The 25,940-nt window shown below is 41.4% G+C and overlaps 1 protein-coding gene across 2 annotated transcripts in view; it reads left to right on the forward strand.

Moving 5' to 3' along the window:
• SACS (sacsin molecular chaperone) overlaps nt 1–25,940 on the forward strand; it is a 66,907-nt gene that overhangs the window by 7,904 nt on the left and 33,063 nt on the right. The window contains exons 2-4 of one of the 2 annotated variants that reach the window (XM_064441147.1): nt 444–523; nt 11,069–11,615; nt 24,352–24,502. In XM_064441147.1, coding sequence (XP_064297217.1) covers nt 11,593–11,615; nt 24,352–24,502 — 174 coding nt within the window. In that variant the 5' untranslated portion in view covers nt 444–523; nt 11,069–11,592. Of the gene's footprint in view, nt 1–443; nt 524–11,068; nt 11,616–24,006; nt 24,096–24,351; nt 24,503–25,940 lie in introns of those variants that run through there. The other variant, XM_064441148.1, reaches the window with a different exon arrangement.

The following is a 25,940-nucleotide window of genomic DNA, read 5'->3' on the forward strand; positions in this document are numbered from 1 at the left end:
CCTGCTAACAGGTACTGCAGGCTCTGTTTCAAGGATAACAATTCTGGGGTTGGTACTGGGGTGTTGGGACTGTCGTTATTACAGGATTGGGAACTGCTGTGAAGTGAGTTTTCTGAGACACCAGGCAAGTCTCCACGCTTCAAGCAAGCCATTTTTTACTCAAGTACTGTAACAACTAAACATCAAGTATTAATCACACATGCCAGTCAAGCCCTAGGTATAAGATGCTGTAAATCTGATGCTGCGTGGTTGACCCTGATGGCCACAATCTTTGATGGTTTAGTCTCTGAGGCTGAGATGGCCGGACTCAAGAGCCGCAACTGAAGAGGGCTTCTTCTGTCTTGCCCAAGTGCCACTGGGTATTGCTGTAATTTATATACACTCTTCCATAGGTCAGGAGCTGTCTGGTCCAAAGTCATGTTTCTTTTCTCCTCTCCTCACAGGTCTGGTCTCATTGTTCAGGTGGCTGTTCCATATCTGCAGGCTGGCTCCTGATTACGTGATTTCTTCTAATAGCTGCAGAGTGAGTACCTTTATTCTAGATTTGATTCCATTATGCAACTATACCAGACAAACAGCTATTACAAAATATTTTGCTCCCTGCCCTAAATCAGACAGTCCTGTGGTATGTCTGGGTGCAAGGCAAAATGGATGTGTTTTCCATTCTACCTTAATTGGGCAGTCTTGTGGTACGCCCGAGTGCAAGCAAACAGAACAAAATCATCAACATCAACACTGAAATTCCCTGCAGGCTGACTGAACAAGAGAGTGAACTTCTGTTTTAGGGGACTATACTGAAACAATTTTTTACTTAATGTATCCATTCATTTTTGATTCACACCCATACATGTAGCAAATCTCAGGTGCATGAGTGAGCTTTCTTTAAAATAAAGCTTTGCTGACATTATGTTGACAACACGAAAGTAATCCCAACCCATAAATACAACACCATTTCATTCTACCCAGTACTGTTAGAGAAATTAGGAGTGAATACAGTGACCTGGTAACATGCCCCACAGGCCAGTGAACTCAGTTGCTCTCAGGTAAGAGGGTAGATATGACTTTCAGAGTTGAGAGCTGCTGCCCACCCCTCCCCAGCTGCCATTTTCCAGCTTCACAAATTTGGACACTGTCAGCTTAGATGTCCCAAGTGATTCCCAAGGCTCGGCTGTGCACAGAGGAGCTCTGTGGCATTGGAAGAGATCTCCTGGAAGAGAGCAGAGCTCTGATGTCATAGGCTGTGAGAGCCTTTTTTTGGAAGAAATCTGATCAGTCTCCAAAGCTGACATTTTTCTCTACTTGCATCTCTTTTTGGAGGGCTGCCTGAGACCTCATTCCTTTTATGATTATTTTTTCCCCACTCTAGGTTCAATTTATTCTGGGGTAATTTAAACCTTTACAGTTTTGTGCCCACAGAAGCTAATAGGTTAAATAGCACATCTTTTCCTGTGGTCTTTCATCTAATACATTTACAAAGAATAATCTCACCTTTTCTTTGCTATCTTTTCTTTCATTCTCCTTGGCTAAAGAGGCCAGTTTCTCTTAGTCTCTGACTAGAGGATAGGCTGTTGATTCCCCTGGTTGTCCCTGTGGTTTCAAGTCATGTTTTGGGGGAACACTCACCAGTTTCTTACTATCATCTGCCATAGGGCTGGTTCTGTACCTACCATTATTGTAATAATTTCCATCTTTTCCTGCTTAACTGATAGTTTGCAATGTGGTCAGTGTTTCTAACCTTCAGGAGACAAGATTTATGCCATTTACTTTCTCCAGAAGACAATTTTTCAACAAAAGATATTAGGTTGACTGCATATTTTGCTGTGTTTTAACTCATTTTGCATTTGCTTTCATGTCTTTTTAATTAGTCTTTCCTTTCTAAAGCCTTGCACATTATTGGTGTTGCACAAAGGATCTGTAGTTGCCCAGATCACTTCTTCCCAGTCTTATAGTACTAACCTCTGTTTGACTTATTAAAAATATTTCCTACTAAAACTCCAGTTTTGTGTTCCAGAGTTCCTGGGCAGATATAATCTACTTTCTTCCAAGTAGAGTGAATTAACTTTAATTCCTGTGTCAGTTATAGAATTTCAGTTTCTGGACTTTTTTTTTCTACTAGCTATGTCATCTCGGTCCCCATAGTGAATGGTAAAAATAAACAAAATGCTATCTGCTTCTGTTACAGGACCTTTTTTATAGTTGTGCATGAAGCTTTCTAAGTAAAAAGGCCATATCTCAAATTGTGCCCAGAAATCATTTGGAAGCTGTTGCAGAGTAGGAGATGCATCATTTGGTGAAGTGGTACACTGCACACAGTCTGCAGTCCAAAACTGCTGTGAAGGTCCCTGACGTGATGAATCAGAGCGCAATTTTGTCAGATGCAGTTATGTCAGCAATACACACTTGTCTCACCTGAAGATCCCTCATACCAGGGCTGTCTGCATATCTCATACCTCCTGAAGGAGAGAATGACTTGGCAGGCTCATGATGGTGTCAAGATTATCTTATCATAAACTTTCCAGTAATTCGACATGAAAAAATATTCTTTGCAATAGTAATTGAGGACAAGATAAGTATGAGGAGAAGGCTTGGCTTTCTGAATGCTCCTTTGAGAGCTGTTAATATCTTCTCCTCTATGAAAGTAGTGGGAATATTCTGTAACTGTAGACTTGAAATTTCCTCATCAGGCTTTTGTCAGCCAAGTGCAGATTTCTCAGTTCTAGGTCTGAGAATTTCAGTCTACTTCAAACTTTAAGAAGGAGATACTGCAAAACGTGTTCATAGAATAAAGAAATATATCACATTTATTTATATCTGATACAGGTTAGTGTTTTGTAGCTATCAGTCTTGCCTGAATCCAAATATCTGTAAACAAAAGGGGACATCTCCACATAATAATTGATACTCATTTAATGAGAGAAAAAAATGAATTCAGCACTTGAAACTGCTTTGCTTCTCGGGACTTTAATTACTGCGATAAGCAATTCTTTCCAGTCTTCATTGCAATCATAAAAATCACAGAATCACAGAATGGCAGGGGTTGGAAGGGACCTCTGGAGGTCATCTTGTCCAACCCCCTGCTTGAGCAGGCACACCCAGAGCAGGGGGCACAGGACTGTGTCCAGGCGGGTTTTGAATGTCTCCAGGGAAGGAGACTCCACAGCCTCCCTGGGCAGCCTGTTCCACTGCTCTGGCACCCTCACAGGAAAGACATTTTTTCTCATATTGAGGTGGAACTTCTTGTGTTCCAACTTGTGCCCATTGCCCCTTGTCCTGTCATTGGGCACTATTGAAAAGAGCCTAATCACATCATCCTGACACCCTCCCTTTAGATATTTGTAGGTATTGATGAAATCCCCCTTCAGTCTTCTCCAGGCTAAACAAACCCAGGTCTCTCAGCCTTTCCTCATAAGGGAGATGCACCAGCGCCTTCATCATATTCGTAGCTCTCCGCTGGACTTGCTCAAGCAGTTCCCTGTCCTTCTTAAACTGGGGGCCCAAAACTGGACATAGTACTGCAAATGTGGTCTCACTAGGGCAGAGTAGAGGGGGAGGATAACCTCCCTCCACCTGCTGACCACGCTCCTTTTAATGCAGCCCAGGATACCCTTGGCCTTCTTGGCCACAAGGGCACATTGCTGGCTCAGGGTCAGCCTGCTGTCCACCAGCACTCCCAGGTCCTTCTCAACAGAGCTGCGAAACCAAAATAATAAAGAAAAAGACCCTGAACTGTCCTTAGAAAAGAGAAAGTCCAACTAAGAACACAACTGCTCCTAACAGCAGGCTAACATCCTTCCTTCGTGGCCATCTGTGCTGCAAGGTGATCAGAGAGGAAGATGCTAGGCCAGAGAAGGTAGTGAGGCCAGTTATCCTATTGATAGCTGAGGTTACACAGTTTTCAGGGAACGGTAATGCCTTCAATCTTACTGATGGAAGACAATTTTTTTAAAGATCTGAAGCCATCTGCTCTTAATTTAAATGTTGAAGTAAAAACAGTAGGAAGATTTGAATATATCTAAACCCTTCACTTGAAGGCAAAATGACAATTATTTTAAAAACATTGTGTGAAAGGATAACGTTCCATATATATCTATTACTTATGATAGTTATTTGGATTTTGATTTACTTAATAGGTAAGAAATTTTTCCTAAGTATATTTTTTTCTGCTTTAGACATTTGAACATAGACAACGACTTAATTATTTGTGATCCTCTAAAACAAATAACATAAGTTACATTCTGATTCAGTATACTTAAGCCTGAACTGCCTGTTAGTAGTGTATAAAGTAAGAGACAAAACAGATAAAGGATTCTGATACCAAGATTAGATATTCAGAATTTAGGGCATAACTGACTTTATGGTAAATAAATCCTCTTCCTAAGTTCATCTTTAAAACAAGTTCTTTTACTGTTTCATCTTAAGTGCATTTCTGCAAAGTGCACTTCAGAGGTACTCTTAGTCTTCATGTATCTGTTATAATAGTCTTCCGTGTACAGCACTGTAAGGTGCCTTTATGTAACCATGAAGGGTATTTGGTTTTCCTTGTATTTCAGCCACTAGAAGTGTTGCAAAACAATAATCAGCGTGTGAGTTTTCCAGGTTACTCTTGAAGAGAAGTGCTCAAGGGAGATACTTCTGTAGCTAAAAGCATCATTTTAGCAATCCAAACAAAATCTAATTAAAACAAAAACAGAGAGAAAGAAATCTGTAAAAGTACTCACTCCCCCCTGGGGAATCACATTTTCAGAACACTTGACCAATTACTTTTCCACTCAGCCCTGTATCACTTACAGATACTGACTTCAACCAAAACTACTGCTGGCATTATTCTGAAATTTTAGTATTTTCTGTACATGGGCTCAGTTCCTATCCTGCCCTTCATCTGGTTTCTCATCAGGGACTTATGAGACTGACAATCCACTGTTAGACAATTCATAAACTCTTGTACTGACAAGTCTGCACAGAACAGTGTGTTGCTACAGTGGATGCTCCAGGCTAGCTCAGATATTAGAAATTAAATAGTTGCATTAGTGTTCAGCTTGGACTTAGTGTACCCTGCTTTATAGCAAGCACAGCTTATTAATTTTAAATGGCAGCATATTGTGCAGTCAAGTCATAACCCATATTCCTGCTATTTTTTTCCTCTGCTGAACAGCCCCATTGTTCATATGTTTGTGACAGCTCTTTAGGTTCCTGTATTATGTTTCATAGACAGCCTCAGTTTCCCGTTTGATTGGAAAACCCATTAAATGGTTCAGAACTAACTCTAAGCACAAAAGGTTCTCCTTCTGCTTGCCCTTTTGCATGGCATTCACTGCTTCCAGTTTCAGAGGAGAGATCTTAAAATCTCCTCATTTCTGGAGCACAGCAGTGAGGTTTTAACCACATGGCTCCTTCCCTCAGTTTTTTCTTTTTTTTTTTTAAGTCTTTTTCTCCAGCTGCTATGTATTGTTGAGAAATCACTTTGAGACATTTTCATTGGATATCTAAGTTTACTTCATTTGATGAAAGGATTCTTTATACATAATTCAATGGTGCAGTGCCAGGTAAGTTACTATATGATCGTTTGAATACCACACAATCAAACTGTTAATTAGTCATATTATTACAAATCATTTTTAGACCGTTCATATTGTTGCATGCAGTCATACGTCCTGAGTCACCTTTTCCTTAAGTGAAGTATTGCAAATCTTGTGAGATCATCTTGAATTGCATTTTCTTTGCTGCTTTGAGAAAGAAACAGGTGAATTTGGCACAGGACCTGTTTTTTTTTTTGTTTCAATAACTTAGTCTTATTATTGAGAATAAGTATTGTAATATTTTTTGGCCCCTGAGACAAATTTCCTCTACTCCATGGCTTAGAGTAGTGGTCATCTTAGCTGCTGTATCCATGCAGCATTGAGCTGCAAGGAGATAGTGGCTTCATCTTGAGAACCACAGGCTGTCAGCTCTGCTTACTGCGGCACTGGATCATTACTGCTCCGCTTCTTCTGGTTTTGGAGCTAGCAGCTGCTCCATTTGCTCAGGTAACTCTGAACAATTTTCCAGTATGTGCTACAGATGTAGCCATACCGAATCTACTACTCACCGTTATGGCCTAACTTCTCTGTCTGCTGCTGGAGGCTGTCATCTCTGTTTTAATAATACAGAGTTTTCACAATTAATGAATTTCAGTGACTGTCAAATGACCGCCACACTGTGAGGCAAAGAGCAGGAGAGGGGGCTCACTCAGTTTGAGGGAACTACTTAACCTTGCTGCAGATAAGAGACCTTAACATTGCTTTGAACTTGCCCTGGACTCTGGTGTGTGTTTTGATGAGCAATGTGTCTGTGCTCTCACCGACACTCTTGCTGGTGCAGCTTTTTTCTCTTCTAGCTCTTGTGGTTTGAGTAGGTGCTAAAACCGCCTAAATGTAAACCAGTTGCAATTAATTTCTAGAAAACCTTCATAAACCAGACTTTTCTCAAATACCTGGTTGGGCACCTGGTTCATGCAGTCAAGGTTAAATACATTCCCAGATCTGTGATTAGCTTGGCAGAGTCTCCTGTGGTTTTTGCCCGCCTCACTCCCCATGTGGCATATAGTCATCAACTCAGGTTTAGCTGGGAATTTTCTTTGTTTATCAAACTTCCTGCTGTTCTAGGAACCTATGGCAATTATGGAGCTGCTGGTCAGTGATTATACTGCTCTATGGGATCTAAGAGGGATAATGGCTGTTCTTTCTATTGCTGGTGTGGCCTTGGAAGGGGTAGGCACAAATAATAATATTTGGTCCAAAAAAACCAATGACTACAAAAATTTTCCCAATTTTCATCTGTTAAATTTTTATCCTAGTACATATATTTGTCATGTTTCATCAAGAAGGAATAATGCCTGCTGTGCCAAATGCATCAGTCATCAACACTCTAGAAAAAGAATCACTTTTGTACAGCTACTGTAAGTCTGTCCTCTAAATAAAAATCAACAAAAGTGCAGCATTTTTATTAACGATAATATTAATAGCATTAATAATATAGTATTTATAGTATTAATACTATCAATAGTATAAATAGTATTAAAGTGTTGGCATTTTTGAAAGCTTTAGTTAACTTTTAATCTTAAAATTGTATGTGATAAAGCATGAAAGCTCATGTAGTGCGTAACAGTGTAAATGGAGGGCCATATACTTTGCTGACGGCACTGATTTATATCTGCTGGTGGCCTGGACTACTCATTTCAGTTGAATTTGCTACATCAAAACTGTCTAGACAATAAACATATTAAGGACATATCTACTTCCAGCATTTCCAGCTTGCTGGTACATGGTTATATTACACTGTATCAGGCTCATCTCAAATTTCTGCAGAGCAGGAACCTCTGAGAAGCAACTCTACATTTGTGTGGTACCTGCAGTTGTGTGATAGCCTTGAATTTAATTTAACCTTTGATAGAAATGCATTTTGAACCTTGCTAGTGTATTTGTGCATTGACAGGAGCAATTTGTACTTAAGATGTGTCTGTCTTCTCAAAATTTTCATACCTGGATGGTCTTTTTTTTCCAGGGTTAGCTGCTTCCTCTGGACCATGCACCAGTCCTTGTTATATTCATAGTGAGTGTGGCCTAGGGTCATGCAGACCTATTGCTGCTATTGCATAGAGTGGGATTTTAATTATGAGAATTAAACCTGTCATATGCTCCTGCCTAATAAATCCAAGAGAAAGCAGAATTTAGTGAAACAGTGGAGCCATTCTGTATTTATAATGGTATACAGGAGATTACAAGTTAGCCCTGAAATAATCCCATACTACTTAAGATCAGAGATTAGACCTCAGGCATATTTGGTTTCCAGCTTGTTCTGCCTCTCTTGGCACTCATTTATCAGCCTTCAGTTTTGCCAGGTGTCCTTGCTTTTCCCCTTTTAAAGGGATGTTTCTCTCACAACGCAAGTTTTTAGTTTATGTCACAAGGCACACCTCTCTGTATTTGCTGGTAAAACCAGCCGTGCTGCAGCTCTGGTCAGCTCAGTTTGCTCTCGTGCTATGCTGCTCACAACTGCTCTCCTGCTTGTGGATCTATACCTCCTGTTGTTGTGGTCTTGTTTATTCCAACAGAAGTCAGCATAAACAATAATGGTTTTGTGATCAAATTGTGCTTTTAAACTGTATAAAACATAAATTGAGAATTAGCTACTGCCATGCTTTGTTCACAAATTTTCTCCTCTAAACTTTGCATTATGTTCAGTAATTCTGATGGTTCTTGCATGCTTCCCATGCTGCTGGATGAAGTATTAGCAGTTTTAATTTAGTTATTATTGCTGAGGACAAAACCTCAGTGTATGTGTAGTTTAGACTGTATGTAGTAGAATGAGAAGTTTACACTGAGCCTAATATTAAAAGGATGGATGAGGAGTGAACAGATAGTCAGATAACCCCTAATGGTTTTCACACCAGAAATTTCTGGAACAGTATTAATATATAAGTATCTACCTGATTTGCAGGCAAAATTAGGTATTTGCATAGCTATGTCTGTGGCTTCATACCTACAACTAATCACAGACATCTACAAAACTGAAGATGCTTTTTACAGATTGACTACTAAACCTCCTCCGCCAAAATTCAATTAAAGACAGACATAAAATTCTCCAGCAAATGTGTTTCCTTTTAAAAACTATAAATCCCACAATAGAAAATTGGCATAGGCAATGGTTGTAACTGGTTCCTTCCCAGGAGAGATTTATGGTTATGTCTATACTAATAAAGTCAATGATAGAATTTTCTCAGATGCTGCAGCTCAATATCATATAAAGATATAATGTAACCTGTATGACCACCTCAGGCACTGAAGAAGTGTAAGGTCAGGAAGCTAGTGTGCCAGGGCCAGTCTGTATCTGGTACCTGACAGCCAAGTTGGCTCTCTTTCTCACCATGGGAGACAACACAGAGGCAATCATGTCAAAATCTTTCTAGGATTGTAATGTGATCTGGTAGCAAACTAACAACTCCATTTGGTCACATCCATGCCAGCAAGACTAAGCTCTTTCGAGGACTATCAGAATGATTTGCCAGTGTAGAGATGTCACTTCATGGTGGGATATAACTTGTTCTTCTGCTAAGCAAACTATTTATTGAATTAAAATTTTTCAGGCTGCTTTCGGGTACTTTGGACCTATTTATTCTCCGGACAAGGTGTCATTGTCAACAATCCTAGAAGATATTTTTAATTTCCTTGGGTGTGTCAGTACCAAAAGCAAGTAACATATCAATTCTTTTGAAACAAGAGGCTTTTCAGTGTCCTGGGAGAAATACAGCAATTACTGACTTACTAAGATAATGGATTTAGCTAGAGTCTTGTCAGCATGCAAGTCATGCACAGTCCTATGTGTGAAATCATGCACAAAATTGCAATGAGTTAAAAAGCTTCCCCACAGCAACATAATAAAGGACAATCTTTGAAAGGCCAAACCTAGAAATAGAATGCAGTCTGAGAAAGTGTGTCACTCACTAATTATGGAAAGGCTGTCTCTTGAAGTCATAATTAGCTTTCTATTATAAACCTGCTTTTTCTTTTTCCTTCCCCAAGACAATTGAAGCTGCTCAAAAAACTTTAAACATTTTTTTTTCATGTGTGATTTTACTAATGATGTTTTAGGGGAAACAGTTTAAGCTGGCCTGGTCTTCCAGCTGTAGCTGCACCACAGAATGCCAGGACACCCCTGAGCCTGGCTTTCGACTGCAGCCGAAATGCCTTTCCTTGGTCCTCCCCTCCCAACTGCAACCCATTACACAGCAGGGCTGCAACAGTTTTACTGTCTATGGAAGCATTCATATCTGGGCAAATGAGGCTGGATTTGCATGGCTGTTTGCCTGAGTCTGTTTTACTTACATATGACTTAAGTGTGGAACTTTTCTTTGGATTACATGCTAGATATACATCTCAGCATCTGTAGAAAGAAAAATTTATATTGAAGCCATTTAGCAATACATTATGCTAAGTTAAATTCTCCATGACACTTTTCATGGTAAACATGCATTCAGAATTCAGCTTCAGTCTATATACTTTGATATTTCATTTACTGAGTAAATCCCTAAGTATAAAAAAAAAATATTCAAGCCACAAATTATACCCTCCTTTCTTTCATACCATTTGTATTTCAATACCATACTTACAGAGTAAACTAATTCACCTTTTGCAATTTAGCCACAGTTGTTTCCCTTTCTGGGTCAGGAAAGAATGTCTGTGCATCACTGTCTGAAGAGGGACATAGGCAACTGCACATTATGAAAAGACTTGCCAACCCTGACAGAGGCTCAGAGAAGGATTTACATTTGCACAGGTGCAGAACAATAATGGAATACCACTGTCACCCTCCCAGCTTTCTCAAACATATCTTCCTTGGGTAATAACTTAACATGTATATTGAATGAAATATTTTCTGCTGCTTGACAGCACACGCCTTGCCTCACTTATACACTATTCTGTTGCCACAAAAATTCTGTGTCAGCTTGAAGTAAGTAATTCCCGAAGGTATGTGCAGCATAGGGTAGATGTTGACCTATATAGCTGGGAGTGGGGATTAGCTGGGAAGACTTTGAATTCTCCCTATGAAAAGTCATTGCAAGCTAGTCAATCTTTTCCCCTAGCTGCAAGCCATTTCAATAGAGGGGCAAAATCCTTCTCCATAAATGTTCTGCCCATGCTGTTATTTGCTTTAATGGCATAATTTTATGTCAAGACTGTAATATATATCCTAGAGCTCTTTTTTTTTTTTTTTTTAACAGATACTGATGCAAAGAAAGAAACTGAAAACTTGCCCTATTATTCAGCATACTTACAGCTACATGTGTTTGTTATTGTACTGATTGCATGATATTGTACTGGAGGAGAAGCAGGAAACCTCACTGCTCTTTTTCAGTTCTCCATGTGCTTACAAGTACTGTAACGCACAAGGCAGTTTATAATTAGTATCATGACTCACTTAATACTAGTAACTGCAACTATGCCCTCAGAGGAAATGACTTTTCCATACCCTTCAGTTCAATTCTGTTTTGTATTAACAGCCCAGCCCTTTTCTCTTGTGTCTTTTCTTCCAGAACTCCTGAACTGATGTTAAGAAGTGTCTTCTCGCAAGTGTGAGGGAGAAGACAAATCAGACTTTGGCCCTCACAAATACTCCCCCAACTGTGCCTGCTTCCAGGAAAAAGGACAACAAAGCAGAAACAGCAGCTTCCAGAATTCCACTCCTTCTCCAGAAGATAAATAATTTGCACAAGAATGTGGCCTGAATTCAGTTAAAGAAACTAAACAAGACCTCCTTGCTTCTGAGACCTGTCCCATTAAGTCTGTTCCTGATTATAAGAGAATGTACTTTTGTGAACAATTAAGCAAGCGCCTTTAAAAGAAAACTGGAGAAGTAGCATATGGTGAGGCATACAAACATCTTTCAGAGTTCAGGGTTGGAGTGAACACTGAGTTGTTTCACATGCATGGGCTTTCTCGTGTCCACTGAAGAGAAGATGAGCCTCCAAGCAAAGAAGATTTAAAAATAATTCACTAATTTATAAATCCAATATCTACTTCATGTTCCTATCAAGAAGATATCAAAGAAAAAGAGACAATGGAGATCGAGGATAAGCACAGGTAACAAAAACAACTCCTGAAAAAATTTTCTGTTAGGCTGACATGTTCTTGCTCAAAACCCCATGGTCAGTAAGTTAAAGATTGAGTCTGAAACTTGCCTAGTGTTTGTACAAAATAGCTACTTTTAAAGGCGAAATTATTTCTTCAGTTACAAAATCATACGTAGGTGCCATTACTCCTGTGAGTAATGGATTCATAGCCTAACTTCCAATTTCCATGTACAGCCTACATTAACTACAGCATTTTCTGAGAACAAGTGAAAGTTTTCTTCCTGCACCTGCCTAACTTTGATTTTGACATATTTTTTTACTGGAAAGAATGTATAATCTTGCTAACAGCTAAAAAGCAAAGCAAGTTCCTTGTGTGAACAGTGTCTAAACAAATCTTATGCCATAAATGCTTATTTGGGTGTTAAGTTGTAATTAGAAGTGTTCTTATTTGCTATCAGTGGGCCTGCAGGAAGATGACAGCCTCCACCCTCAACCGTGCAACCTGCAGAATCCCCAGTGATGTGCAGCTCTATAATGTAAAGCCTCTACTTTTTTTCCTGGGTTTTAAGAAGGTGGGCTTTGCACTGTTAGAAAGTTGCCATTAGCAACAGCTGACTATTGTTCCAGGGTATGTTCCACTGCCTTTCTGGGTAATTTGGTGAAAATTCATGAAAGTTATGTATTCCTATTGCAAGGTGACTGGGTTAGCAAATTTAGGGGTTTGAATCTCTGCCTTTTACCTCTAGATTAGTTAACTAGGCCCTTCTAAATCAAGTTTTGTACATCTGGGAATCTCTCAGGTTTAGACGGACATTGCACAAATTATCCATGCAGCAAGCTATTCTATAATCTAATAAGACATGAAGGTCTCTTGTAAAGACCTAGTCTGACGGTCAACTTGGTTGGCACCAAGGACTGAAACTCCTTGGTCATGGGACCAGAGATGAAACTACAGAACTGCTAGGGACAACATCTGGAAAGTATGGATTGTCCTAGAGTGAGCTGCAGGGCCAATATTCAAGCTGGAGCCTGTGCATTAGACAGAGGCGGGACTGAGTAAATCAGGCTTCAGACTTGTAGCCAGGGAGAGGCAAGCAGACTTGACTTGACACATACTTGACTTTTACATGTGAATGGCTCAATCTGTTCTGCTAAACGTAGGTTTCTTGCAGTGAACATTATTCATGCTGCCAACAATTTGAAATTCTATATTTCAATATTGACATTCTTGGATACTATTAAATGATGGGCTTTGTTCCACCAAGATCACAAATGACAAATATCCTGTCATGTCAGTTATGTAGTAATTTTTGCTCATTTGGTTCCATGCAGTTTATGTTTTTTATGCAAGTCTCAGTTAAATTTAGTTTCCATCAGACTAGGTAGTGATATTTCAGAATCCCCACTGGATTTTTTTTATTTAAGTATCTGTCAATTATAAAAAATCACAGATCTCAAAGATTTTGGTACAGCATTTTACCTAAGCTTCAACTTTAATATTGATGACGTACCTAGTTATTTTTAATGATAGTCAAGTGTCAATTTTCAGATCATTGTGCAAAATTAGGGCTTTAGATGCCTAGCTTGAAGCTTAGCTTTAGCAGACCCTTGTGCCTTTGTGATGTCACACCAAATTAGCTTGCTTATAAAATTTTTGTGTATAGCTTTCCTCCAGCATGTTTTTAGTCCACTGCAAATAGATGCTTTTTGGTGCAGAGCCAAGCTTTTATGCTTTTTATTTTTTTGTACAGTGTCTATAATAACAAGATTGTGCTCCCAGTTGGAGCTTCATGGATTTGGTGCAATATATATAAAGATAGTAGCTAAAGTACAGACTTCCAGTCCAGGTTTTGACTTTGAAGTTTTAGAACTTTTCATTATATATATTTGGTACTATTATGTTAATTAATGGTAATAGGGGTGCAATTCCCTTAACTTCCCATCCTCATTCCTCTTTCTATCAACACAGAGATGCAATACAAATATTTATTTTTTTAAAAAAAAGCTTTTCTAGCTAATTAAAAAGAACTCCTTTTCCAGAAAGGCTTCATTGATTACAGTGTAGATGGTGTTTACTGCAATGTTAGTTTGTGTTAAGCACCTTCCACCGTTAATCTGGTTACTGTGCATCCACAGAAATCTTTGGGTACTGAAGTGCTTTAAACTGGTCCATGACCAGAGGGAGGGAGTGAGTGCACTGCAGCTCTTGCAGTGCTGATGCTCAGGCGGGATACAGTCACACTCCAGCTTTTGTTACTGTCATATGCTAATCCAGCCTTCACTGACTGTGAAACCCTTTACTGCTGCAAGTTTTGGGTTGGTTTTTTTTTTTTTCAGTGTGGCTACTTCTATTCAAGATAGGCATAAGCAGGCTAATCGAAGAGAAGTTAACACAGGCTTAGTTAACTTTGCACTTAAGTCATACCCATATTTCAGTAGAGATTTTACATAGATTATAATAGACTTATTGTATCTAATAAACTCTTTCCATAACAGTGTATGTGTAAATATTAATACATATGCATAATAAATAAGCGTACAGTCTGTTGTACATTTAAAAATCTGCTCTGTAGCTTCTATAGATGTCCTGTTCCCCACCTTACTTTCCTTAACCTTTGTAGAAAATGCCCTGGACTTCTACATTTCCTGCTTCTCTTGTGTCCGAATATACAGAGGTATGCCAAGAGGATACCGTACCTCTTCTGCCACACTGACAGACATGTAAACAACGATGGCATTTTCAAAAGCACCCTGCCCCCAACTAGTGAAAGTTTTATCATCCACTTCAAAAGAAGTGGTTAGGATAACTTTATGTCTTATCCTTGCTGAAGCTACAGGGTAGCACACCCTCCATGCTGAGGATGTCACAGCTGCCTTGTGCTTTGTCTCAGCTCTGCAAAATGAGCCACATTAGCTCAAACAATTCAAATAGTAAGAATCTGTTAAATTGGGTAGTACCATCTGAACCAGGGTAAGGGGCAATTATGTAAGAAGTTCCACTAGTAAACTGGAAATAATAGAGAAATGCAGTGGGGGTGCAGGAGGCTGGAAGTACTTGATGTCTTACCCCATGCTACTTTAGGTAGGACAGGATGTGGAAACACAGCCTTTGATTCCCAATGAATGATTGTGCAACTCTTGTGTATGAGCTAGTGTTTGGAGCAGTATTTACTTGCAGCTATTACAGTTGTGTGACTGGACTTGTCATGTAACCCAGGAATCCCTTTTTCTCCTCCGTTTTCCCAGAAGAGGATGCCCTGTGCTGTTTCTTCCCCCTTTCCCCCTTTCCTCTCACTAAGCCTTACATATGGCTCATGTTTCTTCTTCTGTGCCACCCATCCTTCTGTTGTCTGAAGGATAAATTATTGCTTGTATTTCTGTATGAAATGCTGTTATGACAGAGACAGAACTGATACGGAGCTGGTAAAGAGCTAGTGTTATCTGGAAGGGTATTACTGGGTATCATCCACTATCTGATGTACAAACGCTTGCAGAGGTCCTTGAAGCTGTGGCTTTTCAGCGTTTAAGAAAATTACGTGTATTCTATTTCCTTCTGTTTGATATTCTAATTGTCTCCATATACATAGGGCTCTGTTCACTGATGCCTAGAAAATATTATGAAACTTTGGAGCATAATTAGATGCAGTATTCAGAAACAATAGGGATGGAGAAATACTTTTAAAAATGTTTAATGCATGTGTAATCAGGGGCCGCTGATCCCATTTTAGTTATTAAGTGGATTTTCCTCACCTATGTAGAAAGATAATAGCTTCATTAAGTACTCTGGAATGAAAATAAGAAAAATGCCTTAAGGTAGCATGGAAAAAAATACCTTTGATAAGCTGATTACCGTGTGTCCTAAATGGAGAAAAAAACCTAGGCCTGGATTCATTACAGTATTTAGGAACCTACATTAGGCACTGAAATAAATTTGCAAATTTAGGCTCTGCTTTTTTGATGTTTCAAGGTTAAAGTGGGTGTTCTAAATCTGGTCCTTTTATTGACACCAAAGGCTGTAAGAAAACACCGCCAGTAATTTAACATGTTGCTTATTAAAAAATGTATGCCAACAGCAGTTCCTGCAACACTGCAGTCCCTCCTAATGCACTTCCCTAACGAGCAATTGAAGTGTTTATTTTTATCACTATTTTGGTTTAATCTTTTGCATAATTTGAAATGCCAAACATTCTGTACTGGTATTTTGTTATTTGTACCATCTGGAATAGAAAACCCTGATTCTTCACAATTCAAATTTGTGGATTAATGGTTACTGTACTATAGTTAAGAGGAAGGTTTTGTCCTCTCTTTGAGGACTTACTTTAAAGTAAGTCTTTTCCTAGAGGTAGATCTAAGAGGAAATTTTACTTCGGCATTTGAGAAGATTTTGGAATTTTATTATTTATTTGTGCCTTCTTGCTCTGCTCTTGATGTGCAAAGAATAAACTGAAACAAGTTTTATAGGTCTTTTAAGTACTTTCCATTAGCATTTGCTTAGTGCCATCAAGGAACTGGCTTGAACATTAAAGCAAATAACTGAGAGATCAAAATTGTTAGGTGGAAACAAATGGCTGTTCCTGGCCTCTGTGCCCTTACATCTTTTGTTTGTTTTTAGTAGCTGTCCTGGTTTAACCCCAGCCACCAAATAAGCACCACGCAGCCGCTTGCTTACTCTCCCCTGGTGGGATGGGGAAGGGAATCAGAAGAGTAAAAGTGAGAATACTCTTGGGTTGAGATAAAGACAGTTTAATAAGTAAAGCAAGAGCTGCGCACACAAGCAAAGCAAAACAATGAATTCATTCACTACTTCCCATGGGCAAGGCAGGTGTCCAGCCATCTCCAGGAAAGCAGGGCTCCATCACATGTAGTGGTTACTTGGGAAGACAAATGTCATCACTCTGAATGTCTCCCCTTCCTTCTTCCCCCAGCTTTATATGCTGAGCATGACGCCATATGGTGTGGAATATTCCTTTGGTCAGTTGGGGTCAGTGTCCTGGCTGTGCCCCCTTCCAGCTTCTTGTGCACCCCCACAGGCGGGTTGGGGTGAGCAGCAGAAAAGGCCTTGACTGTGTGTAAGCCCTGCTCAGCAGTACGGAAAACATCCCTCTGTTATCAACACAGTTTACAGTGCAAATCCAAAACACAGCTCCATACTAGCTACTGTGAAGAAAATTAACTCTACCCCAGCCAAAACCAGCACAGTAATATTTCAAAAGTATTTTGTTCTTTTGATATTTGGCATTCAGAAACACACCAACTTGCAAAAGGAATAAGACGATACTTTCTTCCAGTTCTTTAATATTGGAATAAGCCACGATCATACAGATATTTTGCTTACAAGCTGCCTATAATGGTTTTACATGAGGAATAAAGAATTGATTTAAACTCACTGCACCAATCTATAATAAAATAGTTTCAGCAGATTACTTAAATTGTGTAACAGATTTTAGGGCAAAACTAGATTTTTTGTTTAAATGAAATGCTTCACAGGCCAGAGGGTTTTTCTGGCCATTTGTACTAGACAGGACTATAGCCCGTTCAGTGATTTCTTTTAAGAAAAAACTTACTTTCTTTCTGTTAATGGAGTTTTTAAAATAAAATAGAAACTTTCCAGTAAGGGCTGGCTTTCCAATGAGTAGCATATGTGTCATCAGCAAATGGTAGGCTTATTCTCAAACTTCTTGAAAAGACATTAGTAAGCAAGAATAAAGCAAGCTCCTGGCAGTGACTACAGACCAATGCAATGTGTAATCTCCGGCTAATGTGAAATATATACAATGTAATGTTTAAATCATCATTTAGAAACATTTAAAACAACATTTAGAAACACTTAAGGCGTTGATTTAAGAATGAAGGTAAGTGCTTACTGTGTCATAGAAAGTTTTGATTTTATGTTTGGCGTGCACCGTCTCAAATCTAGATGTAGTTTTTGAGTCACTGCTACTTGCCTGCCAGCACTGCAGAACGTTATGTGCTGCACTGGAAGCTACTGTACTGCAGCGGGTTTCCCCTTGCATTAGTGACCTCATCAAGCTTGTTTCTTATGATACCACACACTCCTTTTGCAGACTCCATTCCATCTTTCTAAGCACAGTGATAAGGAAGGAAGGGGCTTGCATCGATCTCCTCCTGCTCCTGCACACTTATTTTAAATTATTGGAATTATGAGGGCATTCCACAACACAAAATTTTCTGTTTTCAAGGAAATGTCACTATGAAAATGGCTTGAATTTAATTTTATAAAAATACTTTAATGTTGCAGAGACTTTTTCAATTCTTTTTATTGCATGTCCTTTCTTGTAGAGGTTATACGACCTCATTCTGAACCGAACAGAACTCTTCTTTATAGCCACAGGAGAATTTTCCATATATATTTTTTAAATCTAAATGCTGTTCTGCTTGGAAAAGTGGTTATAAAAATGTTATCATAGGAATTTCTAGATGTAGTGTTTAAAAATTCTCAAATTGGTCCCAATAATTTCAGACTTAAAAGATATTTTTTTCTAACTGCCAAAATTCCCACCTGGTCAGGTCAAATGGATTTTCTTACATCATCATGCATATGAATTAATTATTAATTAATAATTATACTATAATAATATAATTTAATTAATAGTAGTTCTGCATAACTTCACTAGGATTACATAGCTTCCTTAGTTCTGTTTTCCAAAGGGATAAGAAAGATTAAAAGTCAGAAAAGGTTGTTTTTCTTTTTTGTTATGAAAATCTGCAAACTGGAACACGTATTCCTTTTTGGTCAGACAGAATAATTTCTATATAGTCACTTTTCTAGATATGTATATTTAGCTATCAGGAAAAAAAAGGTTTACAAAAATCGCTGTAAAAAAAGACAGGTTGATAATGGATAACAAGATATTTATAAATCACTTTTTAATAAAAATGAGATTTATATTCTACATTCCTTGCCAGATGCATGGCCAGGATGTTGCTGATAGAAACCAGCATTATAATTAATGCTGTAGGAGTGGCTTTATATTCCAATTAAGATTCTGCAAATAGCTTTCTACTGAAACTGTACTTGGAATACTTCTACTCTTTTCTTTTTTTCTTGAGTTTGAGGGGAGAGCTCATTTTTTCCCGTTCTTTGGATCTGGTATCAGAATTAGTGTTCATTTTCCCTTGTCTTTGTTACTTAAACTACTGCCTTCTCTTGTGAGGACCCTATGCCATAAAATCAGTAACCTGAAATTTTGGCATCACTGAAACTGATGGGAGTCTTGCTTATTAACATCAATAGCAACATCTATCCAATAAACAAAAGGGATGGTGCGCTCAGGAAGGGGCCAGAACTTAAGGGTAAGTGGCATAGCACAGCTCATGTCTGAAAAAATCTCAACAGCCTTTGGCCCCAAAACTAAATGTCCTGGTCCGTTCTGCCTGTGGGAAGTTGTCCTGGTTTATGAACCATGTCTGATCATTGTCCTGAAGACTGGTGATGGCTATGGGTCAAAATGGTGCCAAAAAGCATGCCAAGAGTTAAACAGTGCAGATGATCAGAGGACTGCGCTGGAACAGATGCCCTATATCCATCAATACAGATGTACTAAGAGGATGAACATCATGTATCTGGATGGACAGAAAGAGGATTGCAAAGGCAGAAATCATGAAAAGAGAAAAACAGAGTAGAAAATAAATAATAAAGGAGAGGCAAATGAAAGGTGCTCATAAAATGCTAAATCACTCCTGTAATCCCAGGTGACAAGAAGAATTAGATTCTGCCAGTGTAGCTTGGCGGTTCCACTGTCTGGAGACTGTTTAGTAGCTGATATGGATGGGACTGCATCAGGTTTCTTTCCTTCCATCTTGTCCAGTCGTCCATATTTGTGCCCCCTCATGCCATACCCTTCTGCAGGTAGTATATTCCTTTGGTATCAAGACATAAAAACTAAAACAGAAGAGATGAGAAGATGGCCTTCTCATTCCTTTGGACATATTATGAAATATTCCATAATGACAGAGACTGTGAAGGGGCTGAAACAAAATGCAAAATTAAAAAGATGAAAGGATAGAAAAATGAACAAAGACCTGAACTAAAAGCAAAGAGTTAGATTAATTTTGTTGAAGTTGAAATAGGTTTTTTCTAAATATTTTTATAGTTATTTATAGTCTGAAATCAGGATCAGACCCACAAGGTTTTTAACATTTTTAAAATAATCCTGTAGTATTCAATAAAAAATATTGCTGATGAATGAAATAAGATGTTGCAGCACTGGCAAAGCTCTGTCTACAGAATCACAGTATTGGTAGGGGTTGGAAGGGACCTCTGGAGATCATCTTGTCCAACCCCACTGCTTGAGCAGGGACACCCAGAGCAGGGGGCACAGGAACACGTCCAGGCAGGTTTTGAATGTCTCCAGGGAAGGAGACTCCACAACCTCCCTGGGCAGCCTGTTCCACTGCTCTGGCACCCTCACAGGAAAGAAGTTGTTTCTCATAACGAGGTGGAACTTCTTGTGTTCCAACTTGTGCCCATTGCCCCTTGTCCTGTCGTTGGGCACTATTGAAAAGAGCCTAATCACATCATCCTGACACCCTCCCTTTAGATATTTGTAGGTATTGATGAAATCCCCCTTCAGTCTTCTCCAGGCTGAACAAACCCAAGTCTCTCAGCCTTTCCTCATAAGGGAGATGCTCCAGCCCCCTGGTCATCTTGGTAGCTCTCTGCTGGACTTGCTCGAGCAGTTCCATGTCGCTCTTAAACTGGGGGGCCCAAAACTGGGCACAGTACTGCAAATGTGGTCTCACCAGGGCAGAGTAGAGGGGGAGGATAACCTCCCTCCACCTGCTGACCATGCTCCTTTTAATGCAGCCCAGGATACCCTTGGCCTTCTTGGCCACAAGGGCACAGTGCTGGCTCAGGGTCAGCCTGCTGTCCACCAGCACTCCCAGGTCCTTCTCAACAGAGCTGCTTTCCAGTAGTTCAGCTCCCAGCCTGTACTGGTGCCTGGGGTTGTTCCTCCCCAGGTGCAGGACCTTGTACTTGCTCTTGTTGAATTTCATGAGGTTCCCCTCGGCCCAGCTCTCCAGCCTGTCCAGATCTCGTTGGATGGTAGCACAGCCTTCTGGTGTATCAGCCACTCCTCCCAGCTTGGTACTACCTAGATACTGTGTTGGATCCAGATCCACCTGACCTTTGCAGTTTTAAAGCTTTTTTCCATGTTATTTGGCTTATCTTTTCTTAGCTTAATACATTTTCTGGAAACAGGTTCATTGTGTCTTTCCCCCTTTCACAGAAACTCTGCTATCTGCTGCTGCCAAGTAGCAGTTTTAATTCCCTGTCCTGAGTAAAGTCATTATTGTTTTAGTCTATAGTCAAGGACTCAAACTGAGGACCTGTTGGAATGAAATGGAACTGTTGGATGGAGATCTCTAGTCCATCTTCCTGCTCAGAGCAGGAGGATCACCAATACTGCATCAGGTCAGTCATGGCTAAGCCTTGGTCAAATCAGTCTGGCTAATCCTTGAAAATACCCCAATAAGAAGAGTGCCTCTTGACAACCCATGCCAGTACTGTACCACTCTCCTAGTGACAGATTTTTTCCTACCATCCACTGTGAACCTCCCAAGCTGCAGTTTGTTGCCACTGCCCCTTGTTACAGCCTTGCATACTAAGATGACTTCAGTTCCATCCCCTTTGTAACTACCTTTCAGGTACTTGTGGGATGTTACTATTGAGCACCTTAGTTTCCTTTTCTCCAGACTAAACAAGCCCAGCTCCCCCATCTTCTCCTTGTAGGTCACGTGCTTTGGGCCCCTGACCGTGTCAGTAGTCCTCTGCTGGGATGTGGAAGTGAGGAAGCCTGAAACATCACATTCCCGACACAATATCCAAAATCCAGCCTCATCAGCACTGAGCAGAGCCTTACTTCCCCTGATCTGCTGGTCATTCTCCTTCTAGAGAGAGCATGTTGTTGCCTCATATTCAGCCTGGTATCCTCCAACTTTTTTGAAGCAGGGCTGCTATTCAGCCCATCACTTTCCAGGCTGTGCTGATGTACCGCCCATTGTCCCAGGTGCAGCCCTGGAGCCTGAAGATTGATTGGCCCAGAGAGCCTGCCAGTTTAATTGACTGATGAGGACCACAGGGATCATTGAGCTGCACTATCCTTTACTGCATTAAAAAACCTATTCCAACTAATTATTGATAATCGTATTGCTAATGTTATTGTTATATGCAAACAATATCTAACCTAATAATTACAGCAATATACACATTCATACAAACACACACCAAGTTGGCTTGCTCATACACTAATTTTGCCACTGCTGCAGTACTGCCACCAGCAGCTCAACATGGCTATCCCAGAGAAGCCATGCTCCCATGTGCCACCCAGCTGGTGACTCAGGGACGTTACCCACACTGATTGATGGGGGCCAACTATCACTGATCTATGGGTGCTACCACCATCCTGGACCAGGATTCACATGTGAGGCTTCTCTGCCTCAGGCATAGAGCAGCAGCTAGGTCCACAAATGGGATCTATTCTAAGGTTTCAGAACAGCTTCCCCATGCTTGATTTGTCACAGCTTTTCCTTATATTGGTGACCTCTCAGATAGGCATCACATGGGTCACCCAGTGAAATATTTCCTGATTCATCTTGTCATGATATTATCTAATCATCATAAATCTTTAGCAGACCATACCTTCCTACTGTTTTGACAAATCACCTTCAAGGACAATTCATTTGCTTTTTTTTTTTTTACCAGTCACCTTACAGAACAACAGTTACTTCATTTCTGTACCAATCATATTAAAGCTTGTGTCTGATGGACTTCAGGCATCAAGAGAAAGCTCTTAGCACTTGTACACAAGTGCCTTCTGCAAATTTGCTTTGAGTGCTTGGTTGTCACCTAGGTCACTGATGAAGATGTTGAACAGTATCAGGCCTACCCAACATGTGTGCTTAGAGTATTCTGGTTTTTGCTAGCTCAGTGTTGAACTAAATGCAACTTCTTTATCTCAGTGGTCCAATAAACTTTCAACCCACCTAACTTCCAGACCATACTTCCTCTCCTTTTGAATGTAATGCTCTAGGAGAAAGCGTCAAAAGCCATACTAAAAGTCAAGGTGTATTTCATCCAGTACTTTTCATTCATCTACATAATTGATCATCTCAGTATAGAAGGCAATTAAGTTGATTAAACCCTCATCAATGCATACAGTCTTTTCCTGATTACCTTCTTGTCCTTCAAGTATTTGGAAGTGGATTCCAAGTGGATGTTTTCCATGATATCTCTTAGGACCAAGGTGAGATTTACTGGCCTTTAATTCCTTTCAGCCTCTGCTTAGTCTTTCATGATGATGGACCTTTTTTTCTAGCCATGAAACTTTCCTTATCGTTGTGCTTTATGGTAGATTTCCTAGATGGCCTTGTGGTCAAGCTGACCTGCATTTTGAACACCCTCAGGGGAATCCCATCTGGTCATATAGACCTGAATACATACAACTTCTGTATGTAGCTCTTAATTGTTGCTCAGTTCTCATCCTTTGCTGCGCCTCTGCTTTTCAAAATGTGCCAGAGTGGGAGCAGGCCTTGCCTTTGAAGACTAAGGTAGGGATTACTTCAGTACTTTCCATACTGATGGTCATTAGGTTGTTTCCTCCATCCATCAGCATCCATCTCACAATTTTGCAGAACTTCTTGCAACTAGCCTGTCAGAAACCACTAAGCTTTTGCAGAGGCTGGGTTAAAATAATCGCAACCACTATGCCCTTTGCCTCTGACTGAACCATAGAAGATGGGAATACGTTTTTTCCTACCTATTTTCAGGAGACAGAGCACTTTCCGTAAGTCTTGAATGGCATGAGGACTTACCATATGCCTTGTGAGATAAAGATCAATACCAATAAATATTCATGATCAGTCAAGTCACTGACACAGAGCAGAAACATTAGGTTTCTTTGTGTTCTGAGTCCTTGAGAAACACGAGGTTTGTCAGCTGTAACTTTGCGTGCTTGATGTGATGGTGCCTGAATGCTGGGACCTACGTGTAACCCCAGCGGCTTCCCCGCCGGCCTACCCCGCCGGAGAAGGAATCTGCATGCGGTAACGGCCCCGGCAGCCCCACGGCACGCACGGACCCCTGGGCAGGCAGGCTACGCCCTTCCCCTCGCCCCAGGCCACCGCGCTCGCCCACCCGAGGCCCCTGGCAGGCAGTGAAAGCGACGAGCCTCTCCCAGCTCCGCAGAGCCGGCAACCCCCGGCCGCGGAGTCTCCCTGCGCGAAGGCAGGGCGCGGAGCGGCAGCCGGGGCCGGGCGCGCCTCATCCCCGCCACGGCCGCTTTCAGGGCGGCTCCTTCACCCGCTTCCCCCCTCCCTCCTCCCTCTTTCTCCGTGGCGCAGCCCTCCCTCCCGCTCGCCGCCGTGCGCAGCCCCACCCCTTCCCCGCGCGGGGAGCGGCGGCGGCGGGGCCCGCGGCATCAGCTAACGGTCCTTTGTGTGCGGCGGCGGCGGCGGCGGCGGCGGGCATGTGAGTGGCGGCGGGACGGGACGGCTCGGGAGGCCCCGGGCGTGCGGCGCTGCGGGAGCAGCTCCGCTCGCAGGCCCGGCGGCTGCTTCCCCGCCGGAGAGGGGGACGGGGCAACTGCCTGCCCGTCCCTGAACTCCCGCGGGCTCCGGCGCCCGTCCCGGGCCTCTGGGGTGAACGAGGGGGGGGGCGGGCAGGTGGCGGGTGGGCGCCGGCACCGCGTGTCTCTTCTCAGCTGGTGACTGTCGTGTTGCCGCAGGCTGGCCCGGGTGACCGTCCTCCATGACTGCCTGGGCTGCAGGACCTTCGAGCTGCCGCCTTCCGCCGCCGTGGGGGACGTGAAGGCGCGGATTGACGCGGAAGCCGGCTTCCCCCGCGCCGAGCAGCGGCTGTGGCACCGCGGCAGAGAGGTGAGGGGCGCGGCGCGGCGCGGCGGGGCACCCCGCTCTCCGGCGGCCTCTCACGCCGCCGTGGGGCTGGCAGTCCTTACCCGGCTGCTTTTTGCATCTCCCTGGGACTTCTGGTGTGGGCAGCACAGCGTGTGCATGTCCTCAGGTGTGGGTCTCTCATGGGAAGCAAGGAGTTCGTTTGGACAAACAGCTAACCCGTGTAATTGACGGTGCTAGATTTTATCATTCGAGTTTTTGTGTCCTTTTTTGACATAATCCACGCGGTTTATCCTTATTGCTTTGCGGGGGAGCAGAAGATTCACCAGAGCATGCTGATGTGCTTGTTTTAGCTTCCATTGGATCTTTAGTTGATTTTCTACCTGCTTACCAGCTTCAACAGCAGAGTTGAGATCACCATGACAGGAAGCTCTTACAGGTTAAAAATTGAGGTCTGGGTACAGGAGAGAGAGTCAAATGAATGAATGACCTTGCTCTGTTGAAGGCACCAGCCTGTGGTCATTGTTTCAGTACTGCTTGGCATGCTTCTAGCTATGCTCTTGGAGATATTGGTGGGATGGGATGAGTAGAGGCATGAAGGGGAGAGGGAGGAGATTGGAAATTTGGATTAAATGGGGCAAAGAAACTTGCAAATGCGTAAAAGAGAAGAGAAGGCTCCAAGGAGACCTTATTGTGGCCTTTCAGTATATAAAGGGGAATTATAAGAAAGTTGGAGACAGACTTTATACCAAGGCCTGTAGTGACAGGAGAAGGGCCAATGGCTTTAAACTGAAAGAGGGTAGGTTTAGGTTGGAGATTAGGAAGAATTGTTTTGTGATGAGGGTGGTGAGACACTGGAACAGGTTGCCCAGAGAAGCTGTGGATGCCCTGTCCCTGGAGTGTTCAAGGTCAGCTTGGATAGAGCTTTGAGTGACCTGCTGTAGTGGAAGATGTCCCTGCCCATGGCAGTGGGATTGGACTAGATGATCTTTAAAGGTCCCTTCCAACCCAAACCATTCTATGATGCTAGGAAAGAGCTAGGTGTTAGGAGTTGTATTACTCAGGAAGCTTTTAGGAACCTACATGGAGAACACAAGTAAACTTTGAGTGCTCAGGTTTGAAACAAACAGCCCATGTAGTTTATCTTTTATTTTCTTGCCTGGCTTTGTCCTTGATTTTGTTCTCTCCAGGCCTTCCTGTTTTGGGAGGAAATAGATCTGTATATCGCTTTCTAAATTCATCTGGAAGCGAAGATCCTAGCAGCACTCTGGCACACAAAACTATCTTTTGGCAGGGAACAGTCAGTAAGCAGACTGTAATAGCTATTCTGATTTTTTTTTTTTTTTATATTAAACTAAAATACATGTGGGAGTATTTGTACTGTAGCAATTTTGAAAATCCTTTATAATAGTTTATAAACTTTTGAACTCCTGTTTACTGGGACCAAATTATTCTTTAATTT

The sequence above is a fragment of the Phalacrocorax carbo genome, chromosome 1 (assembly GCF_963921805.1).
Source record: "Phalacrocorax carbo chromosome 1, bPhaCar2.1, whole genome shotgun sequence".
In the NCBI taxonomy this organism is placed as follows: Eukaryota; Metazoa; Chordata; class Aves; order Suliformes; family Phalacrocoracidae; genus Phalacrocorax; species Phalacrocorax carbo.